The 13,333-nt window shown below is 40.1% G+C and overlaps 1 protein-coding gene across 5 annotated transcripts in view; it reads right to left on the bottom strand.

The window, feature by feature from the left end:
* The window catches only part of IPCEF1 (interaction protein for cytohesin exchange factors 1), a 185,138-nt gene that overhangs the window by 10,210 nt on the left and 161,595 nt on the right, over window positions 1–13,333 (bottom strand). For all 5 annotated transcript variants that reach the window (XM_040448829.1, XM_040448832.1, XM_040448830.1 and 2 more), the window contains one exon: window positions 3,206–3,399. In XM_040448829.1, coding sequence (XP_040304763.1) covers window positions 3,206–3,399 — 194 coding nt within the window. The remainder of the gene's footprint in view (window positions 1–3,205; window positions 3,400–13,333) is intronic.

The following is a 13,333-nucleotide window of genomic DNA, read 5'->3' as shown; positions in this document are numbered from 1 at the left end:
AAAAAAAAAAAAAAAAAAAAAAAAAAAAAAAAAAAGAACTAAGCGCTGGAAATGTCTTCTACCAGAGCAGTTGAGGAAAGGAGGGTTCGTTTCTCTTTGGACACAGACCAGAATAACCCTGAGAGAAAGTTCCAGGCAGACCCATTAATCGTTCATTTTAAAATAAAGACATGTTTAGCCAAAAGTCAATGGATGTTGAGTTATCACAACTTCCTAAAGATCTACATTTAGTATATGACATGATAGTTCATTCAACATCCTGGAAGAATTCCCATGAAGAGAATTTGTTCCAATACAATCCCAGTGCAGGGATTTTTCTTTATTTATGGAATGTGCCTATCACTAACATAAACATTATTGTTAGAAGTTTCCTTGTTTCTGTATGAAACGGTGTGTTTGTCCACACCGTATCTTTGAAGTATTTTTCAAATCACATTTATATTACAATGTAGTATGTACAGAAAAGCACTCATATAAAAAGGCTTGTGCTTGATGAATTACCACGAAATGGACATATCTTGTAACCAAGCCACCACTGAGGTCAGAAGGTGACCTGAGAAGCTGTACTGTGGCCCCTTCCAGGCATCTCTCCTGTTCCCCTCAACTGCTCTGAATTTTAAAACAATTATAATGAAATGTGATTCGATTAAAAATAGCTAAAGTAAGTCTTAAAGACTTTTGACATGAATAATCATACATGTACTGAACGATCTTTCTCCAGTAAATAGGCCGATGTGCTTTTTTTCCCCAAAAGGCCAATTTCCACATCAGCATGACTTCCCCCTCATGATGAGGTTCACAGGAGGACCGTATAACATGGATTATGTTTCTGCAGCCTAGCATTACATTTTTGTGAGGCCTAAGGGATCCTGTGGAAAGGGATCTTTCCAGCAATGTACAGAGACAACAGATGTTCACATGGGTGTGGTAGATGCCCCCGAGATGGCCCCCTATGCTCCTTGCCTTCCTGGCATTCCCACCCTTATGTAATTCTCCCCTCCTTGAACACGGGCTGACTTTTATACCAAAGTTTTATGCTCCTAATGCACAGTGCCCTGTAACTGTAATATGGTGTCACAGCTGAGACAGGACTGATCCATCTTGCTCACTCACTGTTCCTGTCTTACTCACTCTGGGGAAAGCCAACTTCCATTTGGGAAGCTACCGTATGTTCACAGAGCAAGGAAATGTGTGAACAACTGGGACCTCAATCCAACAACATGCAAGGAACTGGATCCTGCCAACAACCATATGATAGATAGAGCCTAGGATCACATCTTCCCCAATGGAGGCATGAACAAAGTCCCGGCTGATGCCGGGATTGCAGTCTGTGAGAGACCTGGAAAAGAAACATCTAGCTCCATGCCAAGATTCCTGACCCACAGAAACTGTGAAAAGACAAATGTTCATTGTCTGTAGTTGGTAAATTTGGGGTTGTTACCTCACAATAGATAACTAATACACAGGGAGAAAAGAAAAAGCTGAATTCATAAATTCCATGGCCACAGTGCACGGAGAGCAAGAGGTCACAGAGAATCATATTATGGGCCAATAAAAGCTTTGAATTCTTTGTACAAACCTGGCCTCCCTGTGGCCAGGTCAGGGCATGGTCCTGTGACCATCTAGAGTCCTGAGTTGCTATTCTGTGCTTACCTATTCTGCTAAGACCATAGTCTTTCTCCTTCTAGAAATGGCTTGAACTGTCCATCCTCTCCTTAACATGTTCCTTGTTTCTCCCAACATGGACTGCAATATATCATCCATTGACATACATTTCCTCCTCCATGAATGTCATTCCTTCTAACCCTAATATTCTTCATCTCTTACTCACGGACCAGTTGTCAGCATCTTCATGACTTTGTCCCTAATGGCTTCAGATAGGCAGCCATGTCCCTCCTCTGGGGCTACCAAAGCACCCAAGCTTGTATCAGCTACACCGCTCAGCAGACCACATTCTATTTTCCTCTCTGTTCCACCATCCAGTGTGGGGCACTCAGTGGTCCCAGTGCCCAAGAATAGAGCCTGGTACACAGTAAGATTCAGGAAATATTGGTCTAATGAAAAATGTATTCACTCACATCAGTTATCACAAATAAGATCGTAAAATACTACACTGAATGACCAAATATGTTTATCAATTTCATACATACCATGGAATAGAACATTTTTGGCTCTGAAAGGAGCGCTGCTAATGTCGATCATTAAACGTTAGAGAATTTCTCTACACTTTGTTTTTCTTTGTATAATTAAAATACTCCTCTTCCTTTTCTTTTTCAGCCTCATTTTTGCAGCCTCTTAGGATGCTTAGCTATTCTACTAACAGGGACATCTGACGAAGAGTCCCTCAGCCGTTTCTTTGTAGCCTTGGCTTTTGATTGCTATTTCTTCCTGGAAAGAGACTCAAATTCTTGATGCAAAAGGACATATACAACCCAGGATGAAACTGCAGAATCTATCAAGGCTTTTCTGCATCTATAAATCTTCTGCTAATTTGGGACTATTTTACAAAGTCTCCTGGCCTCCTCCTGTTCATGCTATAATCTACATGTGAAAGCAGGATGCTTTTGTTGTGAAGAACCATTTTAGTTGAAGAGGACCTGGAAATAGCCTCAGTACGTTTTGCGCCCTGTGCCTCATTCCCATTGTGAAAACACTTGCTAGTCTATTACCATCGAGTGTACCTTTTCCATTGCCTGTCTCTCACGTGTTTCTTCACTCCAGAGCCTACGTCTGAGAATCATGAAGTCTTGGCTCTATCTGAAATCTAGATATTTTCTTCTGGAAGTAGGAGAGAAGAAGAATGGCACTCTTTAAGGAATCCAATGAAATTCCAAAATCTTATGAATCTCACTGTTTATTCTCACAAGTTGACTATCCCAAGCCTTCATCAACATTTACTGTGCTAAGTAAAGGGTACAGAAAAAATTACACATGGTCCTTATCTTCTAGGAGCTTGACATTTGAGCTTTTATACCAAAGTGAATGTAAAAATCAAGGCCTATTGTAGAAAAGTGCATTTGGTGCTACTGTGCAAACGTTCTAGTACTTTAAGGAGGCCAAAGGTCATCCTAACCTACAGAGATTATAGTTACTTTTACTGCCCTCCCCTCCACCCAAACACACACACCGGTGGGCATGAATCTCTGCAGAAGCAGCCATTCCTTGCCCCACACCCAGAGTTTATCCACAATCTGAAATTTTTTACCTTCAATGTGCTGTTCAAGGTTCGGATTTTGTGAAGTTTCTCATTTATGGATGGATTCTTACATCGCTTCACAAAGGACTTTCTCAGCTCCTTTTTGGTTGAAGGCCGTCGGTCCCCGAGAGGAGAGAGACTAGCTTGCTCCAACGATTTGTAGAGTCTCTCCATTTCGTCATCTTCAGACACCTTTGTTTCCTCTATTAAAATAAAAATTTTTTAAAAAGCAATAACAATAAACCCAGTTGAAGTCAAATTGAGAACATGAGACATCGTGGTCTGAACACCAGGCCCTGCTGACACTTGATCTCGCACTTCTAACTTCCACAACTATGAGACAATAAATTTTTGTCGTCTAAGCCATTCAGTTTACGGTACTTTGTAACAACAGCGCCATGTTCCCTTCGAAGGAACTAGGGAAGGCTCTGTTCCAGGCCTCTCTCCTAGATTCTGTCAGTTCCTTGGCTTGTGGCAGAATTCCAGTCTTCATGGGGTGTTTTCCCTCTGTGTATGTCTCTGTGTCCAAATTTCCTCCTTTTAGAAGGATGTCGGTCACATTGGATTCGGGGCTCTCCCTCCTGACCTCATCTTAACTAATTAAATCTGCAACAACCTCATTTCGAAGAAGGGCACATTCTAAGATACTTTTGAACTAGAATTTCAACATAGAAATTTTGGAAGGACAAAACTGAACTCGTGATAGTCCACCATCTAGCTCCCTCCAAATTCATGTCCTTCTCACATGCAAAATGCATTCACCCAATCCCAACATCTCCAAGAGTCTTAACCCATTCCAACATCAATTCTAAGTCCAAAATCTAATCCAAATAGCATCTAAATGTGGTATTGGTGAGACTCAGAGAATGATTCATCCTGTGGCAAAATTCCTCTCCATCTGTGAATCTGTGAAACAAGTTATCTGCTTCTAAAATACACCGATGGGACAAGCAAACTCTAGCAAACTAATATATAATCTAAAGCTTGAGAACCATTGCTCCTGATAAGTTTTTAATGTCCTTCCTAAAACTGTCCTTTGAGAGAAGGAATCCCCATGTGATATGTGGCTTTGAGCAGATAATGATCATTTCTCATGCTGCCACATACCTCCACCCCCCTTCTTAACCACAACTTGCTAACCTCAGCCCAAATGCTTCCAGTGACGTGACTCTGCATGGGATCTAGGGGGGGACCACATGAACTAGGCTAAGTCAATGACAGTTCCACATACTGGCCAGAGTCATTGATTCAGGGATAAGCAGATGTCTCAGGTCAGAACAACTGGGGCCAGGAAGACTCAGTTCTGAGACTTGGGTGGGATATCAGGGAATCAATCTCTCTTGTTTTCCTAAACATGTGATAATATGAGCTGGAGGCTTCCACAGATCACCCCAAGAATCGTGAGAATGGAGCCAATCTATAGGATACAGCTGAAATATGGATCTTGGTCACTCTACTGGAGCCCTTGCAGTTCTGGAAGCCAATACATTGCCTTCGTTAAGCAACTGTCAGTGTAGTTATCAATCACACACAACTGAAAGGACCCCAAATGATATAGGTTACCCAAAGAAAATCTTCATCTCTGGATACTGCCTTAATACCCACTAGAACTTTGGTCCTTTATTCCTTCATTCCCTGAAAATAATTTCTGGAAAGACACACAGCAAGATTTCTTTGTCCATGATGTACTTTTTAGTCTCTAGGTGTTTCACGTCTTACTCTGAGAATAAGCTTGATAGAGGGCCATATCAAAGGTATGGCATTAGGAAGAACTGAAACAAAAGAGGACTCTCCAAAGGATAGAGAAAAGCATACAATATTAATATAGGAGCTTCAAAATCAAGCAAAATTGATTTAATTTACACTTTATTTTTGTAAGATTAGACATCTTTAAGCAATAACTTTTCCTCATCTACTACCAGAAAGCCACCACAAGGTGTTGCCAATGTTTTTTTCATAAAATGGAGGGTAAAGATGTTGAACTAACTTTGCAACTGACATCAAGTATCGGTCAGTAAACCTCTTTGCTCTCTACCAAAACAGACTCCATAAAGGGGGGAAATATTCAAAACTGCATTTGAACACAATTAGAACTTCTGGCTCAGACTGTGTGCAGAGATCAAAAGTGAGTTTTTCTCAATAAGCACATGAAAAGATGCTCAGCATCATTAGTCATTACAGAGAATCCAAATCACAACCACAATGAGATACTACCTCGCACCTGCCAGGATGACTAAAATCAAAAAGACAGACAAAGTAAGTGTAGAAAAGGATGCGGAGAAGCTGAAACCCTTATACATTACTGGTAAGGATATAAAACGAAGTCACCACTTAAGGAAAAGGTTTGGCACTTCCTCAAAAGCTAAACAAAGAGTTACCATATGACCCGACAATTCCACTCCCAGGTACATACTCAAGAGAATAAAAACGGCATGCTAACACAAACTTGTACCAACTGTTCATAGCAGTACAATTCATCATAGACAAAAGGTGGGAACAGCTTAAATGTTCATCAACTGATGAATGGATAAACCAAATGTGGTATACGCACACAATGGAATATTATTCCGTAACTGAAAGCAACGAAGTACTGATACATATTACAATATAGATGAACCTTGAAAACATTCTGCTAACTAAAAGAAGTCAGTCACAAAAGACCACACACTGTGTCCCATTTACATGAAATGTCAGAACAGGCAAATCCATAGAAACAAAGTAGATTTAGTGGCTGCATGGGGCTGGGGAAGGGACAGGCAGAAATGGGGAACGATAGCCAATGTGTATAGGTGTGTGTGTGTGTGTGTGTGTGCGTGTGTGTGTGTGTGTGTGTGGTATTGAAAATGTTGTCAAATTCAATTGTGGAGATGGTTGTCCAGCTCTCTATATATACGAAAAAACCACTGAACCATTTTTATACATGAATTATATGGTATGTGGAATATATATCAATAAAACTCTGAGAAAGTAGGTTTTTAGGAGATTGTCCTGATAACTGAGGATACTTGCACAGCAGGAATACTAAGCATGGTAACAGTCCTGTAGTTAAGCTGTAGATACCAGAAAGTCTCAAGAAAACTGAATTAACAGATATCAGACTCTCAGAGGGGACATTAGGATTGAGGACCCTGGGGCATTTCAGACATACAAGGATACGACAGTTTTTATATGTCCTTTTTTCTACAGCAAGGCAAGTGAGACTCCACTTTGAATAAAGCCTAAACACACAGCTTTCAGTGCCACAGGATTTAAGTACTATCTATTTAACAAACTTCAGGAAGTAAACCAAATAAGTATATAACAAAGAAAATAAAATGGTTTCTTTAAATTTCTCTGTGTTCATGAAGCACCTCAGTTGTGCCATTAAAGATGGTGATCGAAAATAAAATTACTTGTGACTAGTACATTACTTCATAGTTAAGTCAGGGTAAAATGATTATGTTAAGACCACATATCTAATTCAAAAGATAGGAAACTGGTAAAGCTAAAAATAACTTTAGAAACTTAGAATAAGGTGGTATAAAGTACATTCCCTAAATGAAAAATAAACAGGGCTGCTTTGGATAGTTTTATCATGATTTAATATATTTATATAGATATATTTCATCTTTATGTTAAAATATCAGGAGTTATCTTTCTTCCCCACACACATTCCTTTCCCTGACTGAAATTTGGGGGCATTAATTGTGAGCATATGGGTGTGTATGTGTGTGCATTATGGATGTGGTGTCTGTGCGTGGGTAGCGTGTAGGTGGTATGTGATGCGTGCAGTGTGTGGTGTAAGTGTGTAGAATGGGGGGTGTGGTATGGGTGTGATGTGTGGGGTCTGTGTGTGGTCTGTAGGTATGTAGGGGGGTGTGCATGTGTGTGCGATGCGTGTGCAATTTGATCCTCCAGAAATAAACCCACAGGTAAAGCGGACCTGTTGGGATTACCGGAAGTTAATACAGAATTCCCCTAAAATATGACCAAATAATGTTCAAAAGACACTCTCTACTTGAATTCACTTAGAAACTGAGGTAATAGGAAGCTGCAAGTGTGCTCAGATAAGGCTAAAACTGCTGGGGCAAGGGGGAACCTGACAGGTGAATGTTCCTGCTGTGCTCTCGCCTCCCAGCCATCCAGCACCCCCTTCTCGGAGGAAACCTGAAACCGAAAGATTAGATGTGCATCTGACCTCTAAGAACCAGATTCCAGAATTGCCCACAAGCATAAGGACAATACAATAACAAATGGTGGCATTAAGAGTCAAGAAAATATCTCTATTGGCTCTTTTGGGTCATAATCTGAGAGATGTACAGCATATCGCTAAATACTCAGGGGACAAATCTATGATCCAACCCCTCCCGTGACCCAGCTGGGAGCTCTGCCTTGTTTTTCCTGCCACCAATGGCTGGTGCTTGGGTCTTCACGGGGCCATAAGATGAACAGCCAACAATAATGGAAGCAGATGATAAACAGGGTTCACAGGACAACTAAAGACACAACAGGTATAAGCACAACAAAATACAACTTACACCTGACCCCAGAGCACAGGTGAGTAGTGCTGGTGTGTTAATCCTGTGCCTCGAAGGGGCTACTGCATAAAGTAATGTTTAAAATCTCCCTTTCAGGAGCACCCGGGTGGCTCAGTTGGTTGAGCGCCCAACTTCACCTCAAGGCATGATCTCACGGTTCGTGGGTTCAAACCCCGCATCAGGGTCTCTGCTGTCAGCACAGAGCACGCTTCAGATCCTCTATCCCCCTCTCTCCCTGACCTTCCCCTGCACGCTCTCTCTCAAAAATGAATAAACTTTAAAATAAATTCTCCCTTTCATGTTTTCATGTAAATACTTTTCTAAATTATAATTCCATATTAAGAGATATTAGATGATTTGTCTTATTTTAACCAGACTGTAGAAGGAGCAAGGAAAAAGACTGCCACCAAAGACCGCTGGTCTATCTCACATTGGAAGCAGAAGTCACCTTTATCATCTCCACATCCCTTATCTTTTGCAGCAAAATAAGTGAATTTTTTCTGACAGTCCAGTGTTCACGCAATTGCCAGCCTTCCCCTCAAGAGCTCAGTCCTTCTTACATAAAATAACAGGACTTCAACTCCCTTCACCACATACGGCACTTGACAGTCTATCTCATCCAGCTCACAAGGCTTTGCCAAGGAAGATGATAACTATTTTTATTTTATGGAGGGGGGAAAAAATGGAGAGTCTTGAAAAACAGTACGTGATCTTTCCAAAATGTAAATCAGCGATGGAATTAAGAACAGAAGTTCAATTCCACACTGTGCAGGCCCGTGAGTTTCTAGACCAGTCTTCTCAAACTTTAATAGGCAAACAATCACCCAGGGCTTCTGTTAAAATGCAGAATCCGACTCAGCCAGTCTAGCATGGCTTTGAAGCCTCTCAATTATTAACAAGCTCTCAGGTGATGCTCAAACTGCTGGCCCATGGACTGTGCTCTGTGCAGCAAGGCGAGACTGTCACAAATTTGTCATGCAACCCCAGCTTCAACTCACTGGAAGAGAAAGGGACTCGAGTTACAGGTGAAAAGTAGGGACTCATCCAGAAAGCAGCTCACCTACTTTTTCTCCGGGACCCTTTACACCTGTTAGACTAGCTCAAAATGTCTCAGGGGATCCAACTAGCAAACTCTCTCAACGGAGGTCCAAGTAACGCAGAGATTTAAACTCTAGAAAGAAATAGGATTTTTTTTAAATAAGATCTTTCTTGGTGACATCAGCAGATGAGACAAAACAACATCTTAACTAATGGTTAGAAGTTTGCTCCTTTCCAAGATTATGCCAGATGAATGCTCTGCTCTCTCCCCATCCTCCCACTTTTCCCGGCCTATTGTCTGCCTCTGACAGGACAGGCAGGCTCCTGGAGGCCCAGAATTTGGCTGTCGAGAACACCGTATGCAGATTATCCCTTTAAATGCAGTATTTTCAACTTTGCCTCCCCCACTATCTTATTTTTGGTGTTTCCTTGTGCTTTCTAGAGTGTGGTTTTTATTTTTCTATTTGGAACATACGTGCTCCAGGAAATTCATATGCCATATTGCATATCAGAATTTGAAAGCAAGCCTGTTTGAGACTGAAAAAGTCTATATGATGTCTCAAGGAAGACAATGTTAGCTCCCCACCACGAAATGCCTGGAAAGGTTTACGAAGAAAACGGTATTCCCTGCTTCATGCGCTATGTTCCACTATGTTCCAAGTGTTTGAGCTAGGCCATGGAAGACACTTGTTACAAAGAGAGCAACTACATGCTTCTTTTGACATTATGTGTAGCTATTAAGACTGCAAACGTTATTTAACAGAACACCGATCGATGCGAACGGATTCAAAAACTTTCATAGGCTTCTTCTAATTAGTGATTCTGACAACTCTACATCATAGCAAAAGACTTAAAATAACACTGACAGACAAATTTGAGTTATGTAACTAAGATACATCTGGATAACTCATTTTAACAGTAAGGACACTGCTAACCAAGAACATTACCACGGTATAATTTTGAGAGACAGACTGCCTATTTCCACAGCTGTTGCTGCTGGTGGAGACAGCCATCATGTATTTTTAGTATGTAAAAGGCACTATATTACCTACTATACCAACAATATCTCATTAACTTTGTAAGGACCCTATAAAAAAAAAAAAAAAACATTAGCCCTGATATGAAGGACTGTCAAGATATAAAAACTCTGAACAAAGCCACAAAGAGACAGACATAGGTTATGACCCCAAATCCATAGCCTGAAACACTATGCTAGGTTAAATATATTTCATGAACTTCCTTTTGAATAAAGCCCAATGAAGAAAGATTTCAAATCAGGCAATATACAGTCAATGAGATGACAGCCATCTGGACCAGGCAGACCAAGGCTCAGATCCCTGGTCCCACTATTCTGTCTTCCAAGCGAAAAATCCCCACCCAGAGCCTCTGTCTCTGAGGTAGTAGCCAGGATTTAAACAGCTAACACTGTTCTCACAGGGCCACAGGGCACCAGACCAGGAAATTCCTAAGCTGCTCAGCAATGTAGGAGACAGGCTGTATAATCAGATTCTCTGCTCAGGCATTTGAACTGATCCAGTTCCAATCAGGAGCCCGAAGCTAAATCATGGTTATGGTAGTCTGGTTCTGTGTACAATAAAGAGAAAAGCATAGACATGGAGAAAAGAACATTGGAAGAAGGCGAGTTAGGAAAGAGGTGGTTAAAACAAAACAAAACAAAAACGATCGCAGGTGAGATAAATTTTTATTTTTTTTTTTAATTTTTTTTTTTCCAACGTTTATTTATTTTTAGGACAGAGAGAGACAGAGCATGAACGGGCGAGGGGCAGAGAGAGAGGGAGACACAGAATCGGAAACAGGCTCCAGGCTCTGAGCCATCAGCCCAGGGCCTGACGCGGGGCTCGAACTCCCGGACCGCGAGATCGTGACCTGGCTGAAGTAGGACGCTCAACCGACTGCGCCACCCAGGCACCCCGAGATAAATTTTTAAATAGAGAAATCAGACTGGGAAAGAGCATCCAAGTAGAAAACGAGTATTTTTACTTGTCCCCTTCAAAGCCTCTCACCTTTTCTTCTCTTGGGTATGTGATGTTTCTATTAAGTTAGGTGACTCAATACTCTTTTACCCTATTGAAAAGACAAACCTAGTCTACTGCATGATCTTTAATGTTGTTATTTTTTATTATTATAGCATCTTGTGGCAGTGATTTTTAGAAATAATCTTAAGATTGAGTCCATGTAGCTCTACATTCTTGAAACAAATATTCCATTTATTTCTGAAATGTATTCTTCCAATCATAAGAGCACTCAGGATTAGGTGAAATACTTAAAGCAGACATCAAATTTTTATATCTGCTCACATCCTAAGAAAACAAAACATATTGGCATGCACACAAAAAAGGCATTTCCTTGGGTTTTTTTTTTTTCTTTTTAAAATATATTTGCAAGGTAGAGGTTGAATGGGAAATAAAAGGGGAAAGTAGCTGGAAATTGCCTAAAATCAAGGATATAAATCCAGTGTACCATAGGTAAATATGTCAACCTTGGCTCCAAAAACTGCAGAGCCCATCAACCATGTGGATCCATGATGGAGACAAGTGAGCACAAAATACAAAAATGGGAGGGCAGTGGGGCAAGATAAAAAAAGTTACCCTATTCTAATTTCACTAAGCAAAACTGAAGGTTTGGAGCAGATAAATGCTCTTACCTTTTTAAAGATGGAGCTCTCTTTTCTTTATCTCGATGATTACAGTCTAGCGTGATCTATAATTACTTGTATAACATCCTTCTTTTGGCCTTAGAGGAAATCCACAGTGTACATATTTAGAGTTATGTATTTAAATACGGAGTTAAATCCCTCCCAGCAAACATTTTCCCAGGAAATGATACCAATTCTAAAGAATTGCAATTACACTTAGTTATACAAGAGACTGAATGTGCTGGAAAACTTATAACTCTACCTTCATTCCACTTTTTCGCTTCCACTTCTGATCCATTCATTTACCCAATTCATCAAATACTCTTTGAATGTTCACTCTGTGCTAAGGCAGTGCATTTTAGAGACTAGGGATAGACTAGGCAAGAATCTTTTATGAATTTTATATTCTTATATTTTATGTGCACAATTATACCCCATATGTATAATCTTTTCTGACCCCCCGCTCCCCGCCCACCACCACTCCATTGCTACCAACTTAGACCAGACCACCATCATTTCACTGTTTACATATTTCAACAACTACATACTGGGTGTACTACAGCTTCCTAATATCCATTTTCCATATAATGAAGTAATCTTTTTAAAACATAAGCCACACCCATAACACTCCCTAGGTTCAGTTCCTCCAAAATCATCCCATTGCACTTAGAACAAAATCCAAACACCTTATAGGACCCACTAGTCGTCACATAAGCCAGCTGCTGTTGACTTCTCCAATCCCTTCCTATGCCTCCCCTGCTCACTCTGTTCCAGTCACACTGGATTTCTTTCTGTTTCTTGAACCACAAAATTTATTCTATTGCTAGAGCCCTTGAATTTTATTTTCTCTCTGTCTGGGGCACTTTGCCAGATAGGTTCCTTTGTCCCATTTGGCTTTCAGATCACCTCTTCAGGGAGGTCCTCCCCGACCAGTCACCTAAATCAAGGTCCTTCCTCCAACCCTATATACTCCTACTTTATTTCCTGAATAGAACTTATTCACCACCTGAAATTATCTTCTTATATTTACCTAATTATCTCCCTACCCTGCCATGATAGACATATTCACAAGATTGTAAATTCTACCCAAGAGGACTATTGTCTTTATTATAATTCACTAAAGTACTTCCAAAGGCCAATTGTGCCAGGAGGACAGTAGGTTCTCAATAAATATTTGTTAAGCATTATTTGGCCAAAATTTTCATTCTTGATCTCATTATTATCCCCTTCACCTATCCTTCAATCAAATAAACACAATGAGCTGATTTTGGAATTGGATTCTTAAAAACTCAGTAAGTAAATTATACCTACTAAATTCCAAGTATCTAAATAGGCCAAAAGTAAAAATATTTTTCAGCTAGTTAAGAAAAAAAAAAAGAGAGGACACAAGTCACCAACATCAGAAATGAAAAAGGAGGACATCACTATAGATCCCACTGGACACCAAACAGATAATGAAGAAACACTATGAACAACTCTACGTCCACAAATTCGATAACCTAGATGAAATGGACTAGTCCCCTGAAAGACACAATCTATCATAACTAACATGAGAATAAATAGATAATATGAATAGACCTGTCTCTATTTTTAAAATTGAAATAATAATTAATAACCTTCTGAAACAGCACAGGCCCAGATGGATTCATTGGTGAATCTACCAAACATTTAAGGAACAAATTATACCAATTCTCTACAATTTCTTTCAGAAGATAGAAGCAAGCAGATGGAATACTTCCTGACTCATTCTGTGAGGCCAGATTTACTCTCATACCAAAACCAAACACATTATAAAAAAGAAGACTACAGACCAACATGCCTCATGAACATAAGATATAAAAGTCCTCAACAAAATATGAGCGAATTGAACCCAACAATGTATAAAAAGAATTATATAACACAATCAAATGGGATTTATCCCAGGTA

The sequence above is a fragment of the Herpailurus yagouaroundi genome, unplaced genomic scaffold, assembly GCF_014898765.1.
Source record: "Herpailurus yagouaroundi ecotype Mexico unplaced genomic scaffold, PumYag 198, whole genome shotgun sequence".
In the NCBI taxonomy this organism is placed as follows: Eukaryota; Metazoa; Chordata; class Mammalia; order Carnivora; family Felidae; genus Herpailurus; species Herpailurus yagouaroundi.
The sequence above is the reverse complement of the archived record's forward strand: the minus strand, read 5'-3'. Positions and strand labels throughout refer to the sequence as shown.